At 32.5% G+C, this 25408-nt stretch overlaps 1 protein-coding gene across 1 annotated transcript; it reads right to left on the bottom strand.

Annotated features, from left to right (window-relative positions):
* Positions 1–579: 579 nt before the first annotated feature.
* On the bottom strand, positions 580–16588 carry LOC127735866 (uncharacterized). Its single transcript, XM_052246267.1, has 3 exons — positions 16443–16588; positions 14611–14947; positions 580–2828 (listed from the first exon to the last, which is right to left on the bottom strand). The coding sequence occupies exons 2-3, from the start codon at positions 14783–14785 to the stop codon at positions 1822–1824; spliced, it is 1182 nt and encodes a 393-aa protein (XP_052102227.1). The 5' UTR covers positions 14786–14947; positions 16443–16588; the 3' UTR covers positions 580–1821.
* Positions 16589–25408: the final 8820 nt, after the last annotated feature.

Raw genomic sequence — 25408 nt, forward strand, 5'->3', positions numbered from 1 at the left:
GCGCCTGTCCCAAGTCAGAAGCCTCTGACCTTTGTTAGTCTTGTATCATTTTTAATTTTAGTTTCTTGTGTATAATTTGGAGTTTAGTATGACGTCCATTATCACTGAACTAGTATACATATTTGTTTAGGGGCCAGCTGAAGGACGCCTCCGGATGTGGGACTTTCTCGCTGCATTGAAGACCCATTGGTGGCCTTCGGCTGTTGTCTGCTCTATGGTCGGGTTGTTGTCTCTTTGACACATTCCCCATTTCCATTCTCAATTTTATATTAGTGCCTACAAAAAGCAACATATACTGTACAAAGCTATCTATATTTAAGTGCAGTCAATTGAGTACTGTTCAGTAGCGTTTCAAGTAATTCAGTATGCTGTTGATGTGTACAACTCCTGAACAGTCTGCAAATAGACTGACAGATCTTAATTGACTGCAAGCGAATTGCCTGAACAGTACTGAATTCACCTCAGGGGATACGTCTAAAAATTGAATGAAAGACTGAAAATGACTAATTACTTAGTAATGTATTGTTCAGTTTTAATCAAATTTGATAGCTCAAACATATTAACATAGTATCTCTTTTCCTAGGGGTTAAAATATACCATTAAACCTTCAAAACTGCAATGCTGAAAGTAAATATAGCAACAGATTTTAGTTTTCCTAGATGTGTTGTTGAACACATGAGCCTGATAATAAAATGGTCATAATTGTGTATTAGGTATAACTAATATAATGCCTGCGGTTTATTGTCAGTATTACCAAGATTAGAATGTCATCATTTATAAGAAGGTGATCCCGATATGATAAAGCTCAATATGACTTTTAAACGATCAAATTGCACATTAGTTGCCATCTAGTTTTGATTTTCTTTGTTCTGCTGTACTAGATATAACACAATCGCATTGCAAAGCTTCTTCATAGCACTGATACGCTGCGTCTTTATCACCTGATATTTCACAGCATACTCCAAGTATTGTTAATGAATCGGATACAGTATTAACTGGAATGAGAACATTTTTTTTCACTGTTAAATATAAATTACGCAAAGCTTGTTGTCTGTTGAAAATATCATCAAGATGATGATAGCTCAGAAATCTAAGGCAGTGCGCCATTATAACAGGCGTAAATGTTATTAATCTTCTTTTTCTAACCTCCAGCTGTAGTTCTTCTGGTATTAATGATGAGTGCTGACAGTACCGGACAACATTTACAGTAGCCATTTTTATCCTGTCATTCAATGTCATTGTAGAATGGACATTTTGTCTGTAACCGTTTGAATGTACTTCACACATTTCACATCCGTAATCAACCGCTATATACAACATATCAGGTGAATATCGTGATAGAATATAATCCGTGAGTCTTAGTGTAACATTAAAGTGTCCTGTAACATAATAAAACGACGCGTATAACAACCAACCCGATACAGCATCTGTTTTGATGCCGTATTGTAAATGTCTATGATAGCATTTGCGTATGTTGTAAGTGTTACCTATTGTATTAGGCGAGGGTAGTTGTTGTGCTACAGATTTACAGATTTCAGCATAATTGTATGTACATACATCAATAATAAATGCAGACGATTCGGACTTTAATAAAGATTTAGTAAATGCAAGACATTTATACCAACTTGAAATGTCGGCTAAAATCGCGAACGATCCACTACTTCTGTAAAATAGGAAGTCTAACATAATGGAGGAATATTCACTATTTGTACTTAATAAATAGTTATTTTTATCGTCAGGCAAAAATAGATTTTTTATCAATCCATCAATCCCTCCTGACTTTATACTCTCAAGTACAGGTACTAGCATCTTATTGTTACTCTAATTGATCTTTCCTAGAAACATATTATGTTCAGGTATAAAATAGTTCGGACAGTAGCAGATGTTTACCCATGATATTAATTTATCCAAACATAGAGAAAAACAATAAAATAACTTAGGTAATTGAAATGTGTCATAATCCTTTTCTTCCGAAACCCAGAATAAAGCCGTCTTCATAAAGTAAGAACACAATAACTCTTTGACATCATTATTTGTGTTAACGACACGCTTTAATGTTAATTTGAGTAGACCGTAACATAAGAGTTGAGTGAAATTAAATGAATGTACAAGTATTTTTTCTGCCACAGAGAATGATAATCTCCATAATGATTCATCATCTGATATAGTCTTCGGTCCTATAGGTACTAACAAACATCCGTATTTTATTATTCTGTCAATTACTGAATTCGGCGGCCATTGCCAACGATGACGGGTTGCCCATGGAATTGCGTTGTGAGGAAAATGTTTACTCCGTAGGCAGAATGCATTATCAACGCTTTTACTTGGGTCTGTTAGACATGGACCGTGTACTTCCATCGTCCTATAATCAAAAGTTTGCTTATGAAAATCACGAAAGCGGTTTACTGATGCATATATCTGTTCACCGGTACATGTTCCTGGAGGACAACTGGGACATTTCACACGGAGGGATTCCCCACCTTTTGATGCTACCATTCTGAGTCTAGCAAATCCGGGATGATCAATGTCTGTCTCAATAACATATGTAGTACGATGTATTGGCTGCTTGATATTGCTTACATTATGTATTACGTCAACGTCATGGATTACGAACATTGTATCTAGGTCACTATCAGGTAAATCAAGTCCTTCTGCCAAACTTCCACTTGATATTTGGGTATAGTCAGTCGAACATGTATTGCGGGTCATATCTTGTATGATAAATAGTCGTTGTCTCTTTCGTATATCTATTTCAGTACCAACTGTTTTAACTAGGTGTTCGTATAAGTATTTCTGTCTTTGGTCATTTCCGAGCAAAACCAAGAGATCTATAAAAAATATATTTGCTTACTTAACTATTATAAAACCATACACTACCAAGAATTATACCACACGTTTATTGTACATTTCTACCCTCTTGTGATTCAGTACTAAACGGCTACATGATACAATTGTAATGTTCTACTTTTGGTAAATTCAGTACTGCTATTTTTTGTACTGTAACAGTACTGATTTTTGCTGTACTGTACCAGTACTGATTTTTTTCAGTACTGTAACAGTACTGATTTCTACAGTACTGTGACAGTACTGATTTCTACAGTACTGTAACAGTACTGATTTTTTTATATACTGTAGCAGTACTGATTTTTGCTGTACTGTAGCGGTACCGAGTTTTGCGGTACTGTAGCAGTACCGATTTTTTCAGTACTGTTACAGTACTGATTTTTTCAGTACTGTAACAATACTGAGTTTTTCAGTACTGTAACAATACTGATTTTTACAGTACTGTAAACAGTACTTTTTTTTTATTAGTGTGTTTCATAGACCGCAAAATTGAGAATGGAAATGGGGAATGTGTCAAAGAGACAACAACCCGACCAAAGAGCAGAAAACAGTCGAAGGCTCCTAAAGTAATAAACATAGAGAAGTTCTCGGTCGGACATACACTCAATTTTCTTGTATATTATAAGAGCATAAACCTGAAGCACGGGGAGGTACTCTACTGTCTCCCCGTGCTTCAGATTTTGATTTATTTCCCTATCGAATCAGTACTTACTTTTTAGTGCTCACCAATCATTTCACTTTTGCTTAGATAGGTGAATCTATTATCAATTCACATCATCAAAATGGAAGTTTCTGTAGCCAACATATATTGTTTAAGAGAAATCTTTGGATTTTAAATTGGAAATTTGATGCTTTAAAGACATAATTATTAAAGAACGTTTTTCGTCGATTTTGTGTGGTTTCTATACAAATGTTTCCCTATTTTTAGAAAATTCAATCAGTGATATTTAAGATAACAGAGATAAATGCATTATTTTTTGGATTTATAGTTGTAGTTCAATGAGCCAAAGTTGTATGCAAAGTTTTACCAATATCTGTAACATAGCCAATTTACTGTTCCTTGACCTTAAGTAAATGATACAGTCCTTTGTTAGTATCGTTTTTAAGGATGTTAGTTCACATTCAATCACTGTTTCCGTAATTATTGTATTACATTGTTAAAGCTGACTATGCGGTATGAGTTTTGCTCATTGTTGAAGGCCGTGCGGTGACCTATAGTTGTTAACCTTTACGTTATTTGGTCTCTGGTGGAGAGTTGTCTCATTGGCAATTATACTACATCTTCTTATTTTTATATGTATATTTAAAAGAACGCTTTGGTTAATTTTTTATACCATATTCTTAGATTGGGTTGGTGACGTGTATTCTAATTTGAATGCATTATATATATATATAATTTCTTAATACCACAAGATAAGCGTGACCTATCCTGATTGACTTATCTATATTCCTGACCATAATATACTTTTCAAATACTTGCTGAGAAAAACTTGTTCAGAAATTATATAAATTAGTCTGTCGCTTAAATAATACAAGTTAAATAACTTTGAGAAATGTTTCAAATTATTAAATCAACTAATCCCAACTTTAATGTGCAGAAGTGCTTCTAGTGATTGTTTTAGGTTGGAATTAAGCAAGCCTTAAACTATTACTGCATAATCTGATACTATACTTTTTTTTGTCTCTTTCAGAAAATGCAAGAAAACGTTCTTCTTGATCAAATACCTACACCTGACAGGGTATTTCATCAAGTGTACCGTATTTTTTTTTTCTCCAATAACACGGGTAGTAACCTCGTCATATCGAGAACCGTTTAGTACAGTGATTTTGTCATAGTTTGGTTAAGATGAACCTGGTTGTGTTAAGTGTTTTTGATGACAAACAGTGTCAAAATATAAACATTCGAATAGTTTGTTAAAGGAACTAATGACAACATATTCAAGCTGGTAAGCATCTTTGTTTATAGCTAATATAATAGCACATCAAAATTTGTATCATATAGTTATTAATTTGACACAGAATAATGCTTGCGTATGTCAAAATTTAAAAGCTGTGATTCGTTTCTAATGCAGAAAGAAAAGTGGTTTGCTTACTGTCTGCTACATTACATATTTTGTTATGATATAAAACTGCCGTCATTTTTCCCGAAAAACAGCACCTAGTGCACACAATTTGAGATTACAGAATATTCGGTGTCATGGTTTGGTTCATTCGTGTCATGGTTTATTTCATGTTGAACATGGTTCAGTTATGTGTTTCTATTCGTGAATGAAGGAAGAGCAAAGATCAAAATAAACAGACATTATATATATTGAAATACTCTTTTTTATTTAGAATACAAAAGGACATATATTACAAAAACATAATCATTTTTATTCGTTCGTTATAATAATTGATAAAGTGGACATCAAAATGGCTTCATTCTTATTCGGAATTGTGATTTTTCATATATTTAAATTCTGAACTTGTGTGTATTTTTTTTTTTTTTAATTTTACTTATAGTTTCTAAAACAAATAAGTTTTAACTGTTCTCCATTACACTCGTTAACATTTTGTTTCATGGATGGTTGAAGACTTATTGTGTCCTCTTGGTATCGTTTGGTTAGTTTTGTAGTTGGGATACTATAGCATGGGCGTATAACCCCACATCTCCTTTTATTCATCATAGACTGGTTCAAAATAAAACAACAGATATATAGTTTGGTAGAAAAAAAAGTAGAACAAAAATTACTTTTTGACTAGCTGATACGTTTTGCAACTTTAAGTAGACGTTTTTACAAGTGATGCCGCTCACGATATCATCGACAGAGTCAATCATGGACATACTGAGAAAATAATCTATGTTAAACAGAAGCAACGCTTTCTGTTTTTGTAATTATTATCTCAAAAAATAGTTTAAAAGAGCAGTGACTATCTAAATTATAAAAGCAAAATAAAAAAAAATACGGGATTTCGAGGAAAATTCTAAACGGAAAGTCCCTAATCAAATGGCAAAATTATAAACTGAAACACATCAAACGAATGAATAACAACTGTCATATTCCTGACTTAGTACAGGATTTTTTCTGTAGAAAATGGCAGATTAAACCTGGTTTTATAGCCAGCTTAACCTCTCGCATGTATGACAGTCGCATAAAATTCCATTATATTGACGACGATATGTGAACAAAACAAACAGACATAATATGTAAAAATGTCAAAAAATAAGGGTACAGCAGGCAACATTGTGTTATAATCTTAGTCACTATAAAAACAAAACAAATATTTCAACAAAGAAAAACAAAAAGGCATAAAGCACATAAGCAAAAACGAAAGACAAGAATACAAAAATTTACCATAGCACAATAACACGATGACGGGATGTTTAAGTACCGAGCCACCTCAAATGGATGGGGCCAAAAATAAACTAAACAGTTAAAGTAATAATTTACAAAGACAAATAAAAGAGTACCATACCACGTCATTAAGGTGACAAACAATGTTAGTACTTATAATCTATACTTAAAGACCATTGTTTATTATTTTTGAAATTGAAAAGGAATATTTACCCACAAGGTCTTCCGATGAACTTTTTTGGAAAAAGGACGAGACGTTCTTTAACATACCCCTGGTTCATCAACTTTCTGCTCAGACACTGGTGACGGTTTACAAAGTCTGAGTAGCATCTGCAAGCTCTTGAATATCGAATGAGTTGGGAAATGTATATCCCATATGCAGGAAAAGTTGTTATATATGGCTACTAAGGTTGGAAAAACTGATAATTTTAAAATTAATATCGTCTCGTTTGTCATATATTTTGGTACTAAGATGACCGCTCATGTCAAATTCGAGGTATAAGTCTAAAAATGAGGCAGAGGAAGCCGTGTCTGCTGTTCCTTTAATTTTTAGTTCTGTAGGATATATTAATGGAATTCAATCAGAAAAGACTGGATTGTTGATGGAAAGAACAAAATATATGAATGTGAAATTAAATGATCTGGCTTCTTTGATCTTCTTGTTTTTTACAAATGTCTGAAGGAACTCCGACTAATATGAAGATAAAAGAGGTCGCTGCCGCACAGTTCGCTCCCATAGAAATACCGACAATTTGGTGACAAATCTACCTCCAAATTCAACAAATATTTTGTCAATAAGAAACTCCAGCATACTGGTCACTTGTTCCTCTGTGTAGCATGTTTTATTTTTTTGTCCACTTTTAACAAAATATGCCGTATGGTATCCAAAAGTAATAAATGTATAGCGTGCGCTACCATTTTTATGTTGAAAAGCATTGTAGATTTAAATTATTTCTTTTAGACGATTTTTCAATTACACATAGAGAATGGTGGTACACAGGGTTGAAAAATTAAACGTTTTGATAGAACTAATTTCAGAGAAAGATCGAGATTTACATTTATTAAGAAGTTCTTTAAGAGTTTTTTTAAAATCCATACATGGTTAATGCCACTACGCCAGTAAACAGTTTCACGGTATTTCTGAAAACCCTCTTTCATTGAGGAAAGAATCTTTGTCAATCTAATGGACAATTCTTTCGTCGAATATGGAATTTTTTGAAGCTTAGGTATCCAATACAAACAAGGTTAGTCCTCCGATTTGCTGCTCAAAGTAATGTTCATTGAAGCTATTAAGGACTTATGAATCACCAAAATCTCATCCTTATCAAATGATGTTTTTGTATGTGGGATAACAGTGCTCATTTATTCCTAATTCTTTTACAAGACACTCGTAGTAGTACGATTTGCATACAAAGACAAGTCACGAACAGTTAAATTGTTTAATGTATGCTTTGCCAATTACAGCATCTAATTTTGGTTTAAATGGCTTTTTTTCTTCTTAGTCAGTTGGTAAATTGTGTAACTTCGTTTAATTACAAGCGTTTTAAAACAAAATATCAATATTGAGCTGAAACAACATATATTAATTTGGATCTAAACCATGACAAACTTGATCAAAACCATGACGAATTTCTAGACACTTAACCGAACCATGTCATAACTTAACCAAACCATAGCAATTTTGATAGTTTGCTTATTTTGCGTTAGTTTCTTAAAAACAACAATTGCAATGTAGATCGTTTGACTAACAACGCAAATTAAAACATCTTATTTGCTTTTTATTTGCTCGTTTGAATAGAACTGAGACAATCGTTCGGGAAAGTAACTTAACACAACCATGTTCATCTTAACCAAACTATGACAAAATCACTGTACTAAACGGTTCTCGATATGACGAGGTTACTACCCGTGAATAAGGTTTTGTGTGAATGGGTGTGAATATGAGTATTGCAGAGATTTCAAGAGTATTGTCAGATCAGGTGTATGATTATGTGTACGTATTATACTTTTATAACATGCTGTCTTAAATCAACAGTTTCTTGTGTCGTTAAAAAACGTACAGGTCAACTGTATTCACCATGATTGCTGTGGACAATTGCAATGATTTAAACTTTTATTTTAATTTTTATATGTTTTTAAAACTTTTAACATAATGCATAGTAACCACATGGTATACATGTGATATTTCTTGCTACATGTAGATTGGTTATTCCAGATGACACTCTAGTTCTAATATGAGCTCATTATAAGCATCCATCTTATATGTTTTGGTACTTGTACGAAACTCGGGATTCCATAGTTCATGATAAATGTTATCTTTTCTGATGAGTGCCATATTAATACATCCTTCAGCTCAAGTATCCAATGCTGTTAATTGTTCTAAGGAAAGAAAATGAAATGACTTTATGAGGGCTATTAAGCTTTCTTATGTTTCCTTATTTCTGTGTTATGTTAATAGAAAAAGAATGCACAACTATTAAAGGGAATTGTCATTAAAATGTACTTATAACTTTATATACTACATGCATATATATAATTGATCAAAGTTCAAATTTATTCCTAAATAAAGAAAATGAAAATATAATAACTATGTCCATCATCCCGGAAGTATTGGTGTTTGCCAGTGGCAAATATTTCATGCACGTGTAGCTTTAACCATCAGTCCTTTTATGTGATCTTTATGGTCAGGTTCGTGAAACTTTCGCACCCCCTTAAAAAAACCAACAACAACAACAACAAAAGGACATTTGAATATACTCATTACTATATATAAAAGTACATACATGTATAATAGATTGAAGTGGAAGTTCAATTTACGTATCGGTTAGTCTATGAAAAGGTATATACTATGAAATTTAGAGCGAGGGGTTTGCCCCGAGCTCTTGATTTCATAGCATATATCTTTTCATAGACTATCCAATTTAGCACATATTTACATCTCAAGTAATATATTAATTGGTCTATTCATAGTTTATTTTGGCTGACTACTTGTATCACAGGTGTTTGTAAAACGTAGTTCATTAACGAAGTTTTATGTTTTGTAAATCTACTCACTAGTATCATAGTAAAATATGTGATTTCAAAAAGCCCTTGACTCCAGAATGAAAAAATGGAAGCTACTGGTGTGTGTATGTATATTGATATAAAAAGGTGTTTTACTACATATGTAAAAATAAGAAGATGTTGTACGATTGCCACTGAGACATCTCTCCACAAGAGACTAAATGACACAGAAATTAACAACTATAAGTCACCTTAATACCAAAGCTATAATAAATTTGAAACATATAGATAGTATGTCCCCATAAATAGTCTAGCGGAAATGCATTAAAAAGCAACTACCAATAGATCAAAGATTACAGGTTTTGTGTTTTTTTTTTTATTTTAAAGTAAAAACTTAAAGGCTTATCAGAATATGTATTTATATATAGGTGGCACATTCCATTCAGACATTTTCACGGTTTTTCAATTCATGACATCGTTCTGAACATTCATGAAATGTTTGCCACTGAACATTCAGCAACCAACAATCAATCAATTCATGACGAAATAGAGCAATTTCCTGAAGAATGTCAAAAATCATCATCAAGTTGCCTAAATTTCCCTTCACAAGGTTTCATAGTACACACTTTTTTGTGTACAAAGTAATTGCATGGATGATAAATTACCTCAATTTTAAGATAGCGTTGTACTCTAATCAAGGTATTAAGGACCATATTTGTTACTCTTTATGTAAATGAAAGAGATTCAAAGATTTTAATAGCAGGGTATTTACAAATCAATGTGAAAACTAATTACAAACTATTTAGGGTAATTTGGACACAGCCTTTTATTTCAAAATAGCCAGTGGCAATTTTTGTTTGAAAATCTTGATTACGAAACAATGAAATCTTTATTATTGGACTTGGAAAAATGATAACATTGAAATCTGAACAGTGTTATTATGCACTTTTCACTTTTCATATACAAGTTGGCAAAAATATATATCATAAGCAGTAGAAGAGGAGTGAAAAATGACATTGAAGCAGACTGAAGAAAACAGTGAATAAAACATCAAATTGAGAGACAGAAAAACATTATGTAACTGCTCAATTTCAATTCATGCTGTTCATTCATAGGATTATTTTTTTTTATTGTACTTGCAAAGGAGATTATTGTACATTGTAGATACAAGAAAAATTAAACATTTGAGATCCTCATCGTGTTTTATTCAGTACGAAACAATCAATTTTGATGAGCAAACCATATATTTAAATGGTCAACAAATATAGCCATCTGACCACAATTGTCGGGGATTCTGTAAAAATAGTAATCATGATAATGTGGATTCACTATGGTGACATTTAGCAACATGTTTTTTAGTACTAGTATTGAAATACTTTGAAAAAGTAATTCAAATTCATGTAACGAAAGGAGAAGGTATGACAGGTCTTTTTTTTGGGGGGCATTTGTGTTCAAAAAACGAAAAGGATAATATATGTACCAAACAACATTCTTGAGGCATCAATCAGCCTGTTGGACATGAGTATTCAGATTTTTATACTGTTTTACCTCTGTATGTCCGTCTGTAATATGCAAATTCATCACAGTTTTCTGAGGAACTACAAATCAAGAGTTTCCTGAAAGTCACCAGTCTTCATGTGAACATGCTATACTGAGTAATGCAGTTTAAAATTCACCCTCCTTCAACTTCCAGTTAAAAGGATATTTATATATATTCTAACACAAAATTGCATGTATTTTTTAGTTACATATGCTCTGCAGTTAAGGTTAATAGGACAGATTGCAGATATAAAGATTTGTTCACATCTAAGTAACTCTCAATGCAGATACTATTCACAATACACAAATGAATATTATGAACAGATAACTCAAGTTATCTGAAATAGCAAAGATTTGATATAGTGTATTACTTCATGACATAAAATAAATCCCTATGTACACAGAAAATGACAAAACAAAACAAAGGAACAGGTTGTTATTGCTGCTCTTAGTATTAAACCACAAAACCACAGTGAGGCCTTTAACACAGAGCAAAAGCTCACACCAGGATCAATTCAAGTTCTAGACTCATAGCAAAGGTTTTAGAGGAATGTGTTGCTAAATGTCAACAACGCTATAGCTGTGCATTGAAAATTGGTACAAAATATCATACTTGTTTTGCAGGAGATGGGAATTGAGTATAATATTGCATATGCACTGACAGACATGTATACAGAACAGAACCACTTCAGGGTTTCATATTGACGAATTTCTGATTTTTTTACAACTGCATATGCTGTTATATTAAGTTTTGGTTAAGATAAAGAGTTGCTGCATGAATAAGGTTATTTTTTCGGAATAATATTGATTCACTCATAGGGTCTTTGTATCATAAATAAACACATTCCATTCTCAATTTTATTTACATTTATTCTGAAACCAGTTGTTTGGCATGATACTTGTTATGCTCTTCTTGTATGATTTATGATGCCATGATACTAAACCCCCAACGGGAGGGATTGTGGTTGATTTTCACATGATGAAAAAATTATCTTTCAATCAGTTTAATTGCAGTCTGGAGCTTGCATGTCAGTAACTGCTTGTAGTCCTCTGTTAATTTATGTTTGTCATTGTCATTTTGCTTAGTTTTCTTCTTTTACCTATTATAACTTCTGACTCTTACTTCTTTTAAACTGAGTGTTACTGTGGGATTTGCTGTGTGTTTTTTTTATTCAACATTGGCTAGAGGAAAAGGGGGATGGTTGAGATCTCACAAAACATGCTGAACTCTGCAGCATTTTGCACCTGTCCTAAATCATGAACCTCTAGTCTATGCTAATCTTGTTTGTTTTTTTAATTTTGGTTCATTTGTTTGTTTTAGAGTTAAGTGTGGCGTCCATTTCGCTGAACTAGTATACATTATTGTTTAGGGGTCAGACGAAGCCCGCCTCCGAGTGTGGGATTTTCTCAGTGCGTTGACCCATCGGTGGCCTTGGGCTGTTTTTTCTGCTCATTGGCAATTTCCCCGTTTCCATTCTCCATTCTATAACCCATCCTAGACAAACTTTATTCAGACAATTTTCAGAAACGATTGACATTGGTTGTACCTAAGTCTCGCTGGAACTCTAAAGTGATGTGTAATTTAAAAAATCCTACAGATGCTATTTTTTTTTTGCAACATCAATGATTATTTACTCAAATTATTTAAACCGCACTCAATTTATAGACATGGGTATAGAAGAAACTGAATTAACAAAGGAGTACTTAATATCCCTATTTTAATTGTCTATCTAGTGAATAGTTGTCTTATTGGCAATCACACAACATCTCCTAAATTTTATTTATCGTTATGGAATATTAAACTAACAAAAAAGACTTAAAAAAAGAGTGACTTTAACAAGATGAAATATCAAGTATTGAATCACTACTGAAATAAATCAGTCTAGAAACAGAACTGAAATAATAATGAAAAAATCAGTACTGAAACATTACTGAAAAAAACTACTGTTACAGAACTGAAAAACTCAGTACCGTTACAGTACTGAAGAAATCAGTAATTTTACAGTACTGAAGAAATCAGTACTGTTACAGTACAGCAAAAATCAGTACTGTTACAGAACTGAAGAAATCAGTACTGTTACAGTACAGCAAAAATCAGTCATGTTACAGTACAGCGAAAACCAGTACTGTTACAGTACTGTAGAAGTCAGTACTGTTACAGTACTGAAAAATCAGTACTGTTACAGTACAGCAAAAATCAGTACTGTTACAGTACTAAAAACATCAGTACTGAATTAACCAAAAGTAGCACATTACAATTTTATCATGTAGCCGTTCGGTACTGATTTACAAGAGGGTAGAAATGTACAATAAACGTGTGATATAATTCTTGGAAGTGTATAATAACGTTTGTACATAGAAACTTATCTCCCTGTGATTTTTTCGAAGCAATCGTTCTGATTAGAGCGTCAATGTTGAGTGTTATGTGGAAGAAATTGACGTCTAGCTTCGTATATATTAAGCCAGGTATTACAATTTTCAACCAATGGAGCAATACGTATCATGTTTGTTATTTCTTAGTTGGCCTAGTACTCAAAAACATTGCTTTAACATTGAAATAGAAAAATCATTTGTTTGGCCATTCGTAGTAAACTGACTGACATTAAAATATTAAATATTGATGAGGTATCCTTGATTTGTTTAATGTAAATTTACTATATATACTGTTTAATTATGCAAAAATCAAATGTTTATCTTCCCGTTGTCATACATACAATGTAACCTTTGCTGTAATTTTGCATTCAAACCTTTAGTGTAAGCACTTGATTATGGTGAGATAAAAAAATACCGATGTAGCTGCACTTAATTTATAAAGAGTAATTTCATGACTTTGTAGATTTAACTGTAACTTTAACACTTGAGGTTTGTTTTTTATTTTACGTAATTGTTTCGATTCGATGTATAAATTTTGTAACCTCATATAAATGAATATTTTTGTTAAAGTTAAGTATTGTCCTATTATCAAATACTATACGTTTGCATAGAGTATACCTTTATCTTGAGAATGTATGAACATCAACTTTTCTGTTGGCGTCTTTGTTAGATTTATTTATATGTTTGTTTGATTTTTTTAGTCAGTTGTGCTGTATGTCTGTGATGTGTGTACACACAGTTTTGGCTGCTGTTTCGCAATTATTGTCACATTTACCTATTATGTCTGTTTGGGTTGCTCTCCCAATTTGTCAATATAACAGAACTGTCATGCAAGTCGAAGTTTTAGCGAGCTATAAAACCAGGTTTAACCCATCATTTCCTTCTGTAAATGCCTGTACCAAGTCAGGAATATTACATTTGTTTTTTCTCTCGTTTCGTTAGTTGATACCGTTTAATTTTGTCAGTTTTTATGGACTTTCCCCTTTTTGATTCTGTATATTTGTTTTATACTTTTTTAGCTCTTGTTTATACTGAAATTGATATCAAGTCTTTATCATTCAAGGAAGACACTCCAACGATATGTATTTGTCATACGGAGTTTAAGTTAAAGACATTATTTATGTCATCAATTTAGTTCATCCCATCCACTGGTCTTCGATTGTAAATAACCGAATGCGAATTTAGTCTTGTCATGAGTAGGACGGCCTATAGTAGACCAGGAACTGTTACATTACAGATCACCTGATTTTAACCCGGTTGTTGGTAGGGTTTCTGTTCCTTAGTCATAAGTTTCCTTGAAGTATTGTCTGAACTTCATTTTATCTTTTTCGTTTCTCTTTTTCAATGTTTTGACCATGGTGTCGTCTTTTTGTCATTTGATAATCGTTTTCGATTTCAATCTTGATATCTTTTCCCCTTTTAAGGCTATTTTTTTTTTTCATTTGTATAACATCAAAACCTATTAGACACCTGTAGTCGTCTAGAGTTTTAGAAATTAATATTACAAAGGTATTACCTTTATTACAGTCTGTACAGCTCTGCAAGTATTCTAGATAGTCATTTGAAGATTTGTCAGGATATCTGAGGTTAAGTATCCACTGTTCTTGTGTTTTCCTTTTATCTAAGCAAGTTTTAAACATTCGTTCAAACTGTTTGATTGTCAGTCCGAAAACGTCATTTGAGATAATCATTCCGCCATCTGAAGATTGGTAAAGTAATGGTGTAAAATTTACGCCTCCCACGGTACGGAAAACGTTTTACACCGTATATTTCCCAATACGTGGCTTTCCTCATTCCAAACAAATTTTCATAGTCATAATTGTCCTGGTTGCTTGAGTTTCTGTTCATGATGCCTTTTAAAGTATATAATTACAAACATTCAATTATAGACTAAATTTCTTATTCAATGAATTCAAAATTTCATATTACTGTAATATAAAATAATTTACCGATTATCAGTTAATATGTAATTAGTCCAGGAATAAAATTTGGTTTTAAATTTTAGTGGCATGTTACTATAGTTAGGTTTTAAAGTCTGTTGTAACCAGGGTTTCCCCTTGGTCAATATTCTCTTTACCTACCAATTTCGCCTAAACAACATTTTTTTCGCGACTTTGGAATTGTCAGTATGTTTTCAACTTATGAGTTTGAATATCCTTGGTATCTTTCGCCTCTCTTTTAATTTCTGTTCGCCACTTATTTTTACTTTTTTCAAACAAACTAAATTTAAACTTGCAGCTTCGTCATCTCATGTAGATGTTGGATTTAATATAACACGTAATATCAAATTCAAGTGTATATAAATCCCACACCACTATTTTATATGAAATGAACAAAAAATTAGAATTAGAATTCACATTTAGTTTACATTTATGCATACTGTAAAATAACATTACAATGGCAATACACAATTCTTTTCGGCAAGTTGGCTTTAATCTATTAATCGGATACTTCCCGTCATGTTGAAGGGCTCAGAATAAAATCAAAGATTTTCCCTAATTTTGTAGGTTTTGGTACACAACAAACATGTTTCTTTTACGGTCCATCGTTAAGTTACATTTGGATCAATATCCCTAATACGCCTCAAATTGAGGTACTCAAATATAATACGTAAACAACAAACATATGTGCATGATATTGGACATGTTGCAAATTTAAGCAAGTGACTAATATAATTTAGAATGGAAATGGGGAATGTGTCACAGAGACAACAACCCGACCAAAGAGCAGAAAACAGCAGAAGGCCACCAATGGGTCTTCAACACAGTGAGAAAATCCCACAACCAGAGGCGGGCTTCAGCTGGCCCCTAAACAGAAATGTGTACTAGTTCAATGAAAATTGACGTCAAACTAAACTCCAAAACATATAACTAAACTATGAACTAAAATTAAAAAAACATACAAGACTAACAAAGGCCAGAGGCTTCTGACTTGGGACAGGCGCAAACTTGCAGCGGGGTTAAACATGTTTTGTGAGATCTCAACCCTCCCCCTATACCTCTAGCCAATGTAGAATAAACAAACATACAGCAATACGCACAGTAAAACTCAGTTTAAAAGAAGTCCGAGTCCAATGTCAAAATAGGTAACAAAAGAAACTAAGCAAAATGACAATGATACATAAATTAACAAAGGACTACTAGCAGTTACTGACAAGCTTAACCATTTGTGCTAATTTGAAGAGCAGAGGAACATAGAACAAAGAAGCAAAAACTATGGAGTTATTACACTTATGCCAATAACTGAATTTGTAGAAAAATACCGAACTCCAAAGTTAATTCAAAAAAGGGGGAAGTCCATAAAACATAACAATATCAAATGTTTTGTGTGAAAATAGTGATATTTTACCTCGAGAAGCCGCATCACAAAGGGTTCTTCGGGGGTATCCCAAATAACGGAAAATAAATCTCACTTCGTATCCCAAATATTTTACCACATATGTGAAAATGTCTCAGCTTAGAAAGAATCCATCATATATTCAAATTTACGATGTGGGCAGAGGAATTTAAGAAAAGGTTACCAAAACCGCCTACTTGAAATGAATTGCGCATTTTGACCGAGTTAAATATGAGCACTATTAAGATTTGAAGTACCCACTTTAAAACAATTATGTTTATAAAAGTTGTAAAATCAACTTAAGTGACATGTGAAGCTATTTGACCATACAATTTAAATAAACTGTAGAATTAACACCTTGTATTGCTTAGTTTATTGCTGATAGCTATAAAATGCTTGTACCTTTTTTCAACAGCTGATTATTAATTTTCTGTAAAAATCGAAACGTGTGGCAAGTTCAAGAAAAAATCCGAGTAGTGACTGATTTGGAGAAAGGTTTCAAAGCCTTAAACAACTAAACTAAAATGGACAGTGTCGAACCATTATTATTTGTTTGCATTTTCGCCAGTAAAGATTTTTTCCGTCAAAATGTCTTTTTTTAAGGAAGACGGCCACCAGCGAAAACCTTAGTTGTAACATACATTTACAATATTTGTACATTGTAGGAAAATATGAAAAATGTTTGTGCGAGCTTTTTTCCTGTTTCGTAACGTGTGCAGATAGATTTTTAATTTTCCTAAAATGTTGTTTTTCAGTGAAATTGATATGACCTAAACGCAGATCACGAAAAGGATTCCAATTGCACTGTAACATAAACAGTTCTTTGAATGTAACCGTTCGCTCACGACAGAATCAGGATGCCAAGAGATTTTTTTCGTATTTATATTGTATTGCTTCGTGTTATTTTTAAATTTGTATTTGTTTTTCAGATCTTATATAGGTAATGAGTTTCCAAGTTTTACTCAAAGGTATATGATTGGGCTTCGAAGGAATAATCAAATGTTTTTCACCTTCTTGAATTGGTTCAACGTAACTGTGTATGTATCCATATTGTACAAAGATACTCAACACTGTTCACTACGATTGTCAACACGATTCGTGCAGTTATAAGATTACATCCAGTGATAATTATGTGTACAGAGCACATAACTGAATGGACAAATACAGTATGCATTCCGTTGTTTTATAGATAAGGAGCTTAGATATAAGAAGACGAATATTGAATTCCCGTAAAAAATGATTGGCACATCGACAATCGAATCATCTGAACAAACAGGCCAATGATATCAATAGTATGTAAATAGGAAAATGTCGTATGCTTTCCGATGAAAAATTATACACCAGACATAATTAAAGAAAACAATTCAAACGAGAAAACAAGCGGCCTGATTTCTGTACACAACAGTAAATAAAAGCAAATATTAGAGACAGCAATTTTTGTATGTCTACAAGTCAAATACAATCATTTATAAATGCCTATCACTACAATCAATGTATTGATTTTGTATTACTTGTTACTCATGGCTACATGCTTTTGTTATTGTTGGTAATGAATGTGTTGAAAAGAAACACCTTCAAATATGGAGTTAAAAAATCTAACTTAGGTTAAAGATAACCGTAGCAAAAAACGAATTCTTTATTTTCCAGATCGTTTTGCAATGCTTTGATAAACTGAGATACAGTGCATTTTCTGTTATAATAGGTAATTTATTATCCTTCAAAAAATATTCAAATTGTGTCATACTTTTAAACTTGACGTCTTTAATTCCAAATGACCATACATTAAACCATATAAAAGCTCAGACAAAACACAACAATCAACAAAAATGGACCAACAACAAAAATCGGGCTTCAAAAACTCAAACCAACACTTCAAGTATATATCAAAAACAATAACGGCAACGTTATGTCATCTCAAACCAAGTCAAATCGTTTAAAATATAACAATTCCAAATCGCTGAATATTACGTCTGTATAATAACTTAAAATAAGACACAACAGCATTTATCTTTTGAAAGAACTTCCTCGTTAATATTGGTAATCATAATATATAGATTTCAACAATGTAACCCTTTTAAATCAGTATAGTTATTCTGAGACGGTAAAACATCATACATATTTGAAACTGATATTAAACTGATACGTTAACGGTGTTTATTTTGTGTTCATGTTAAGTCATTCAGTTTTGTATAAAAAATTACTTGTTGTTATCTTATTACTATTATTGTTCATTGATTTACATATTCACGAAATCTGACAACACCCGCATGCTTAGTATTAATCAGCACTTTTAGAGATGTATTGGTTCAAAATAGATACTGCATGCCTAATCTATTTTCAAACTGAATGTGACCCCCTGTAATCTAATTTGTCAGGAAAAATCCTATATCTATAAAAAGTTTACATGTACAACATTTGTTTTTTTTTCAAATATAGAGTATATTGTTTTGTGTTTTTACTATAATAATATTGTTCAAAATAACTAAAGAAAGCCTACCATAACCCCGGTATATGTAGCATGTCACAGAAGAGGATCGACCAGTGCAGTGCAAACTCGTCAAAGATACCAGGTGCATTAGTGAACCAGTTATACAAACAAAATCATATTTAAGAGTAGACGGGAAAAGATGCATTTCCAATATAGCCACACTTTATTTAAAAAATAGAAGTGCATGTACTATTGCAGTTTTGGTATTTATTAACATCAAAACCTCCCCACAAAATAAAAAAAATACGACCAAGCAAAAGAACACAAAAACTTCAAAAGTAACTACAGTAAATCCCGAACATTAGTGAAAACTGTACAGTCAAGTAATCAAAAGTATAAATTATTAAATCCAGTAGTTATTTCTCAGTTGAAGATACATATGTGTTTCAAAACTATCTAGCGTCTAATGTAATAAAAAAAAACATCCAGGACACAAAATCAGTAGAGGCATAGCAAAAAACACACAAAAAGCAGAGAAACAGCGCTTTTATTGCTGTTCTTCATCTCCAAGTCACAGTGAGGCCTTCAATACGGAGCTAAAAACTCTCACCTCACTGCAAGTTGAAGACGGCCCCTTGCACCGACTTGAGCGGAATTCTTTGCAATAATAATTTGGATAGGCTTTGTAAGATATATCACCACCAAATCGGACCCGGCCAAAAAAGAACATACTAGAAAGTAGTACATACTAGTATTCAAAACAAAATAGTTGTCCAAATTAAAATTAGAAAAGGATACCATCTTTATATTTACTTTTGTTGATCAACATCAAAATCTGTTTAACTCCGACAAAAGGTTATACACAGAACAACCTTGTCTAACTGTTCGTAGGTTTTTTTTGTTTGAAATTTTTCGTTCCATCAATCCTGTTAAAAATATATGAACAAAATGAATTCATCGCTGTATAAATTTATCAAATTTAAAGGCGTTTCACACCAACATGGATATTGGAGGAACATGTCAATAGAACGGCAACCCAACAACAAATATAGAGAAGTCATCTGAAGGTCTACATCAGGTCTTCTTTCATAGTTAAGGAATAAAAGTTAATCAACTTCTTAATACTAGACTTGCAAAAGTGTACAACCGACAACACCCAATTTCATGAAACCAATTGATTTGACAATTACTTAACATAGGAGTTTAAAGCAGCAAAGACAGAAAAGCCACTGACAAAATGTCTACAAATAAGCTGTTAATGATTGGGGAACATATGTGATTGATACGTTAATTTTGAATTGAGTAGCAATAATTTTATCGTTGAGCACGTAGGAATACTTTGTTGGCATAAATTTTCTAATAATGTGAACTAAAATTATTCGAATATAGCATGAAAGTATATTTCTTGTGTATTGAATTCAGGCGACAGTACTTTACTAATGTACAAATCTCGTATATCGATAAAGAAGAGTCGAATCGAGTTACACTGAGGGATTAACATGAACTCCAAAAGAAGCGAGACCTGCTTAGTCGGCATGTAAGCGTCTCCTGCGATGCAAGCATTACCACAAATATATATCTTACCTTTTTCACTGGGCCGCTGGATACAGACTTGTTGCTTGACAATATTACTTAAATGATTAAAAGTAGGAGTTTACGGAAGCTGAAACAAAGATAAAAAAATTTCCGCATGAAAATATTGAAAATACTTGTCCTAAGAATATCTGATTTTGTACTTATTATAACAAAGTTGGAAAATCACTTAGCAAAATGTTTAATCAGTTGTATAAATATACTTACAAGGAAATCGAAACACAACGTTAGTGGATCATAATTCGAAGTCTAAGTATATCCTTAACTTTTATACATTTTGTAAATAAATTCCTCAATGGTCATATGATAACATGTCCAATGCATTTAAGTATTTCTGATCATAATGTACCTGATCAGCTATATGCACCTAAAAATGTTGTATGTCAGAAACTGTTTAAAAGTAGTGTTTTTGATCACATTGAAATTAAACGAAAAAATCAAAGACCGATAATATAGAAATAAGGATATTTGATAAGGTTGCCAATGTGGCAACTATCCACAGAGAAGTGGACAACCATTTGAAATATTATAGATCACCGTACGGCTTCCAACAAGAGCAAAACCCATAATGCTGTAGTAAGCTATAAAGTGCACCGTTATTACAAACATTGAAACAATTCAAAAGAGAAAACCAATGACGTGATAAAAAAACTACAACAATGAAAAGAAATGCAAAAGGTCAAGCGTTTCCTTCTATACATGCATATCCCACCATGGTAATCTTTATCCAGTCAAAGGCCAACATTGATTAATAGGACACAATATGAAACAATTAGAATATTTAAATATCAGAAGTTTCGAAAGGAATGTATCTACCTCATACATAACTCTGGTTCCTTGTCTGGGTTTGGCATTACTTTTGGTTCTTTTTGGTTTTAGCAGCCCTTCAAATGATGTAGTAGGATGTTCAAACATTTTGGACTCAAGCGAAACCGAAAGGACATTAATTGTCGAAATGGACATCTGGTGCAATAAAATTAATGTTATTATTCATGTATCTAAAATTATAACATCCTAAAACATGTCGCTAGTAAGTTTAACTAAAAAAAAATCGTATTGGTCAACTTATTCAATTTGGATCAATTATAAAGTTTGTGTGTATAAATATAAGAGGAAGTGATATGATTGCCAATGTGACAGCTCTCCGCCAAGTTAACAACGATAGATAACCGTACGGCTTTCAACAATGAGCAAAACCCATACCGCATAACAATCTATAAAAGATCCCGAAACGACGAATGTAAAACAATTCAAGTGAGAAAAGTAAAAGCCTGATTTATTAACAAAACAATAAACGAAAACAATATGGCATACAGAAACGACAACCACTGAGTTACAGGCTCCTGATTTGGGACAGGAACATACAAAATATGGCGGGATTAAACATGCATATTAACTGGCGCTTAACCGTCCCCCTTATCTGGGCATTTGATGCAACATCACAACACCAAAACAAACTATGCAAACAATAAAGGAAAAACAAATATGATAATTAACAACCTTTCAATTACAACTTTTTGACTTGGGACTACCACATATTGAATATTATTTTTTTCCTGGAGACCAATCCTTTTCCTAACATCGGAAGTGGTGCAACAGCACAACAAAAGGACAAACTATAAAAATCAGTTGGAAAGTGCTTAACTCATCAGATCGACACAGAGCACAAAAACAAACAAACAAAAACACCAAAGACGCAAATCTGAGAATACCTGCAGATACTGAACGCTAGTTTAAAGCCAATAACAACATGTATCGTAGACTAAAGTGTCACTCTATACACTAAATAAGGTAAAATGTGGCCGGTCACTATAATTATGTTTCCAATAATCTGTTAAACATGATGAAGGTAATTCAAATAAGATTAAACAGTTAAAGTAAAGGTTTTACTATATAAAATAGTGCATGCATAGGTTAAATATTGTAACATTATCTATTTCTTTATTCATTGCACGTTTGCTTTCAATTGATAAATCTTCTGACAGTAGCGGTTTGTGCATATTTTTGATAAACAGATGTGGTATGGTTGCCAATGTGCTATCAAAAAGTCTACAGAAAAGATGGCATCAGTCTGGATGTCACCGTATGGCCATGAGCAAAACCCGCACGGTACATGTATATTATGATATTAAAGGCTCTCAGATTATTAAGTTTGAAATAATGCAAACGCGAAAACCAATTGCTGGATTTATACTGCAAAAAATAAAAGAATCATACTTATGGCAACCAGCAACCTACGTCTATATTTGGACAACAGGCTCTGGAAGAACTAGGCTTTGTACCAGAAAACCAGATGTAAACATACGATATATCGCAAGCATATTATATATATTAAATAAAGAATGCGATGCTAATATAGCAATCTTAATAGAGAAATCAAGTGAAGTATTCATTGATGCGACTCGGTCTTCATATATTCTTCAGGAAAAACAACCGACGCGTAATGGTGACAATGTGTATGAATACAGTAGTTATTTCTCCGATTATTGTTCAATTTTTATAAACTATGTGTCTTCAAGGCCATCCAACTCATATACCATTTATGATTCATCATAAAAAATTTAACATTTGAAATAAAACGATATAAATCTTAGCCATGCATTTCTATTCAAGCGAATAATTTGCCATTTGTTTACTTAATTTCAGTATCGTATTCCGCAGAAAAAACAACAACATATTCTTTGCAGGTCAATTTTCATATCTTATAAAATTAACTACAGAACAATGTTGGCCTTATTTTAAACTCTACTTTATGTTCATTGTAATATAGGACGTCATTTATTTGAATATATTTGACTGTATCATAGTTGAAATTTTGTTTGGTTTTCTACGAATAAACATGCATCTATCACGGTCGATATAATTATAGATTTCCGACATTTTTCCATGAATTATTCAAATCTAAATAAAAGGAAACTGAAAAAGAGAGAGAATAACTTCCTTATACAAGGATTTGTAAAGTTCATGTTTGTACTTGTTCTGAGAATATATCATTTTGTTGGTATTAAAACGATACGATCAAACAATACTTATCATAAGTGTAAAACACTTGAATAAATGTACTTAAAAGGAAATAGAAACTCAACTTAGTGGTATCAGTTCGAAATGTAACTAAATGTTTTTGATTTATACAATCTGGTGTATAAACATGTCAAATAAAATAAGGAATCATTTTATGCTTTTGTACCTAACAATTATCTGCATGTTTCAGCATTGGCAGTCATACCGCATGTAATTATTTTTTTGACGTGCTACATTGCAAAATTTACATAAAATATAAAACATATCGAACATAAAACATTTCTTCATAAAAATAAGGAGATGAGGTATGATTGCCAATGAGACAACTATCCACCAAAGTTCAAATGACGTGGATGTAAGCAATTATAGGCAACCGTACGGCATTCAGCAATGAGAAAAACCTATACCTTATAGTCGGCCATAAAAGGCCCCGACATGAAAAGTATTCAACAATTCAATTGAGAAAACTAACGCCTAATTTATTACAAAACAATTTACGAAAACAAATATGACAGACATGATCAAACGACAACCACTGAACTACAGGCTCCTTACTTAGGACAGGTACACATAGAATGTGGCGGGATAAAACTAGTTTGATGGCGTCAAACCCTCCCCCTAACCTAGGACAGTTGTATAACAGTACAAGATAAGATTAATTACATTAACGGTACCAATTTTTCTGCACCAGATGCGCATTTCGACAATAAATATCTCTTCAGTGATACTCGCGGCAAAACTATTTGAAAATCAAAAGCTTATTAAAAATATGAAGAGCTTATAAACCAAAAATGACAAAAAAGTATAACCAAATTCGGGCAAGGAATCAAAGCTTTGCGTGAGGGAGATATATTCCTTAATTTAATATAATTTTCAAAATTTTGTAACAGCAAATTTTAATAACACAAAATCTGTATGTTCATGACATTAACGAAGTACTGGCTACTATTAAACTAAAACATAAACTATAAAATCAGTTGAAAAGGGTTTAACTCATCAGATCGATACAAAGCAGAAAACATCTAACGAAAACACAGACCAGACTTTGCAGAGTATTTAAACATCCCACAACAAAAAAGACACTAAATAAAGATCTGAGAGTACTCGCAGTTACTGACAGCTACATTTTTTTTGTAGTTCAAAGCCAATTACAACTAATAAAAAAATCATATATCTAAGACTAAAATATCAATCAGTACACATACAACATCCAATCGGTTTAGTGTAAAGACGTGATTAACAGTCAGGGAAAACATGACCTTGTGCAATGCCAAAATATGGGTATCGACTGATTGTTGTACCGTGAATGTTCATATGTGTATAACAATAATATTTAGTATGGTTTTAATTTACTGATAACAAAATCAATATTTATACCAATAAAAACAATATTCAAAGATCTAATTACAGTGTTGAATTGGTAACCTTTTAAAATAAGTGTATTTAAAGGATTTATTAGTTTATCCGGATCTTATCTAAATTTCCCGGATCGATAAACCACATTCCCGTAAAAATTAGGATGTGCTAATCCGTTTGAAATTAGTTTTTTTACAGGTACAGCAAAACTTTCAAACCAAATCCAATTGTTTATACAGATAATTTTTTTAAGTACAATTTCTGGTTTTTGATACTCTCCAACTTATTAATTGATTGATGGCCTTCCAATGATTTGATTCGAGCGTAACTAATGAGTTTTATGTAGACAAAACAAGCGTCTGTTCAACCAAGTTATAAAAATGGTATCTTTGATTTAGGGGTCTCGGTGGCCGAGTGATCCGAGTAGTTCAACTTCTGTATCACTAGCCTGTCAACACCAAGGTTGTGAGTTAAAATCACGCACGTGACAGGTTCATTCGACTCCAATCTTAATCCAATCCTTTTATCACAAAACAGCGATCGAAAAATAAGTATGACAGGAAGGAACAAGCGACAACCA

The sequence above is a fragment of the Mytilus californianus genome, unplaced genomic scaffold (genome assembly GCF_021869535.1).
Source record: "Mytilus californianus isolate M0D057914Y unplaced genomic scaffold, xbMytCali1.0.p SCAF_3, whole genome shotgun sequence".
In the NCBI taxonomy this organism is placed as follows: domain Eukaryota; kingdom Metazoa; phylum Mollusca; class Bivalvia; order Mytilida; family Mytilidae; genus Mytilus; species Mytilus californianus.

Excerpts from the sequence above, each read along its gene's own strand:
- LOC127735866 (XM_052246267.1), bottom strand. The coding sequence starts at position 14,785 with ATGATTATCTCAAATGACGTTTTCGGACTGACAATCAAACAGTTTGAA. Across the intron at positions 2,829-14,610 it reads CTGTACAGACTGTAATAAAG|ATCTCTTGGTTTTGCTCGGA; the intron begins GTAATACCTTTG and ends TATTTTTTATAG.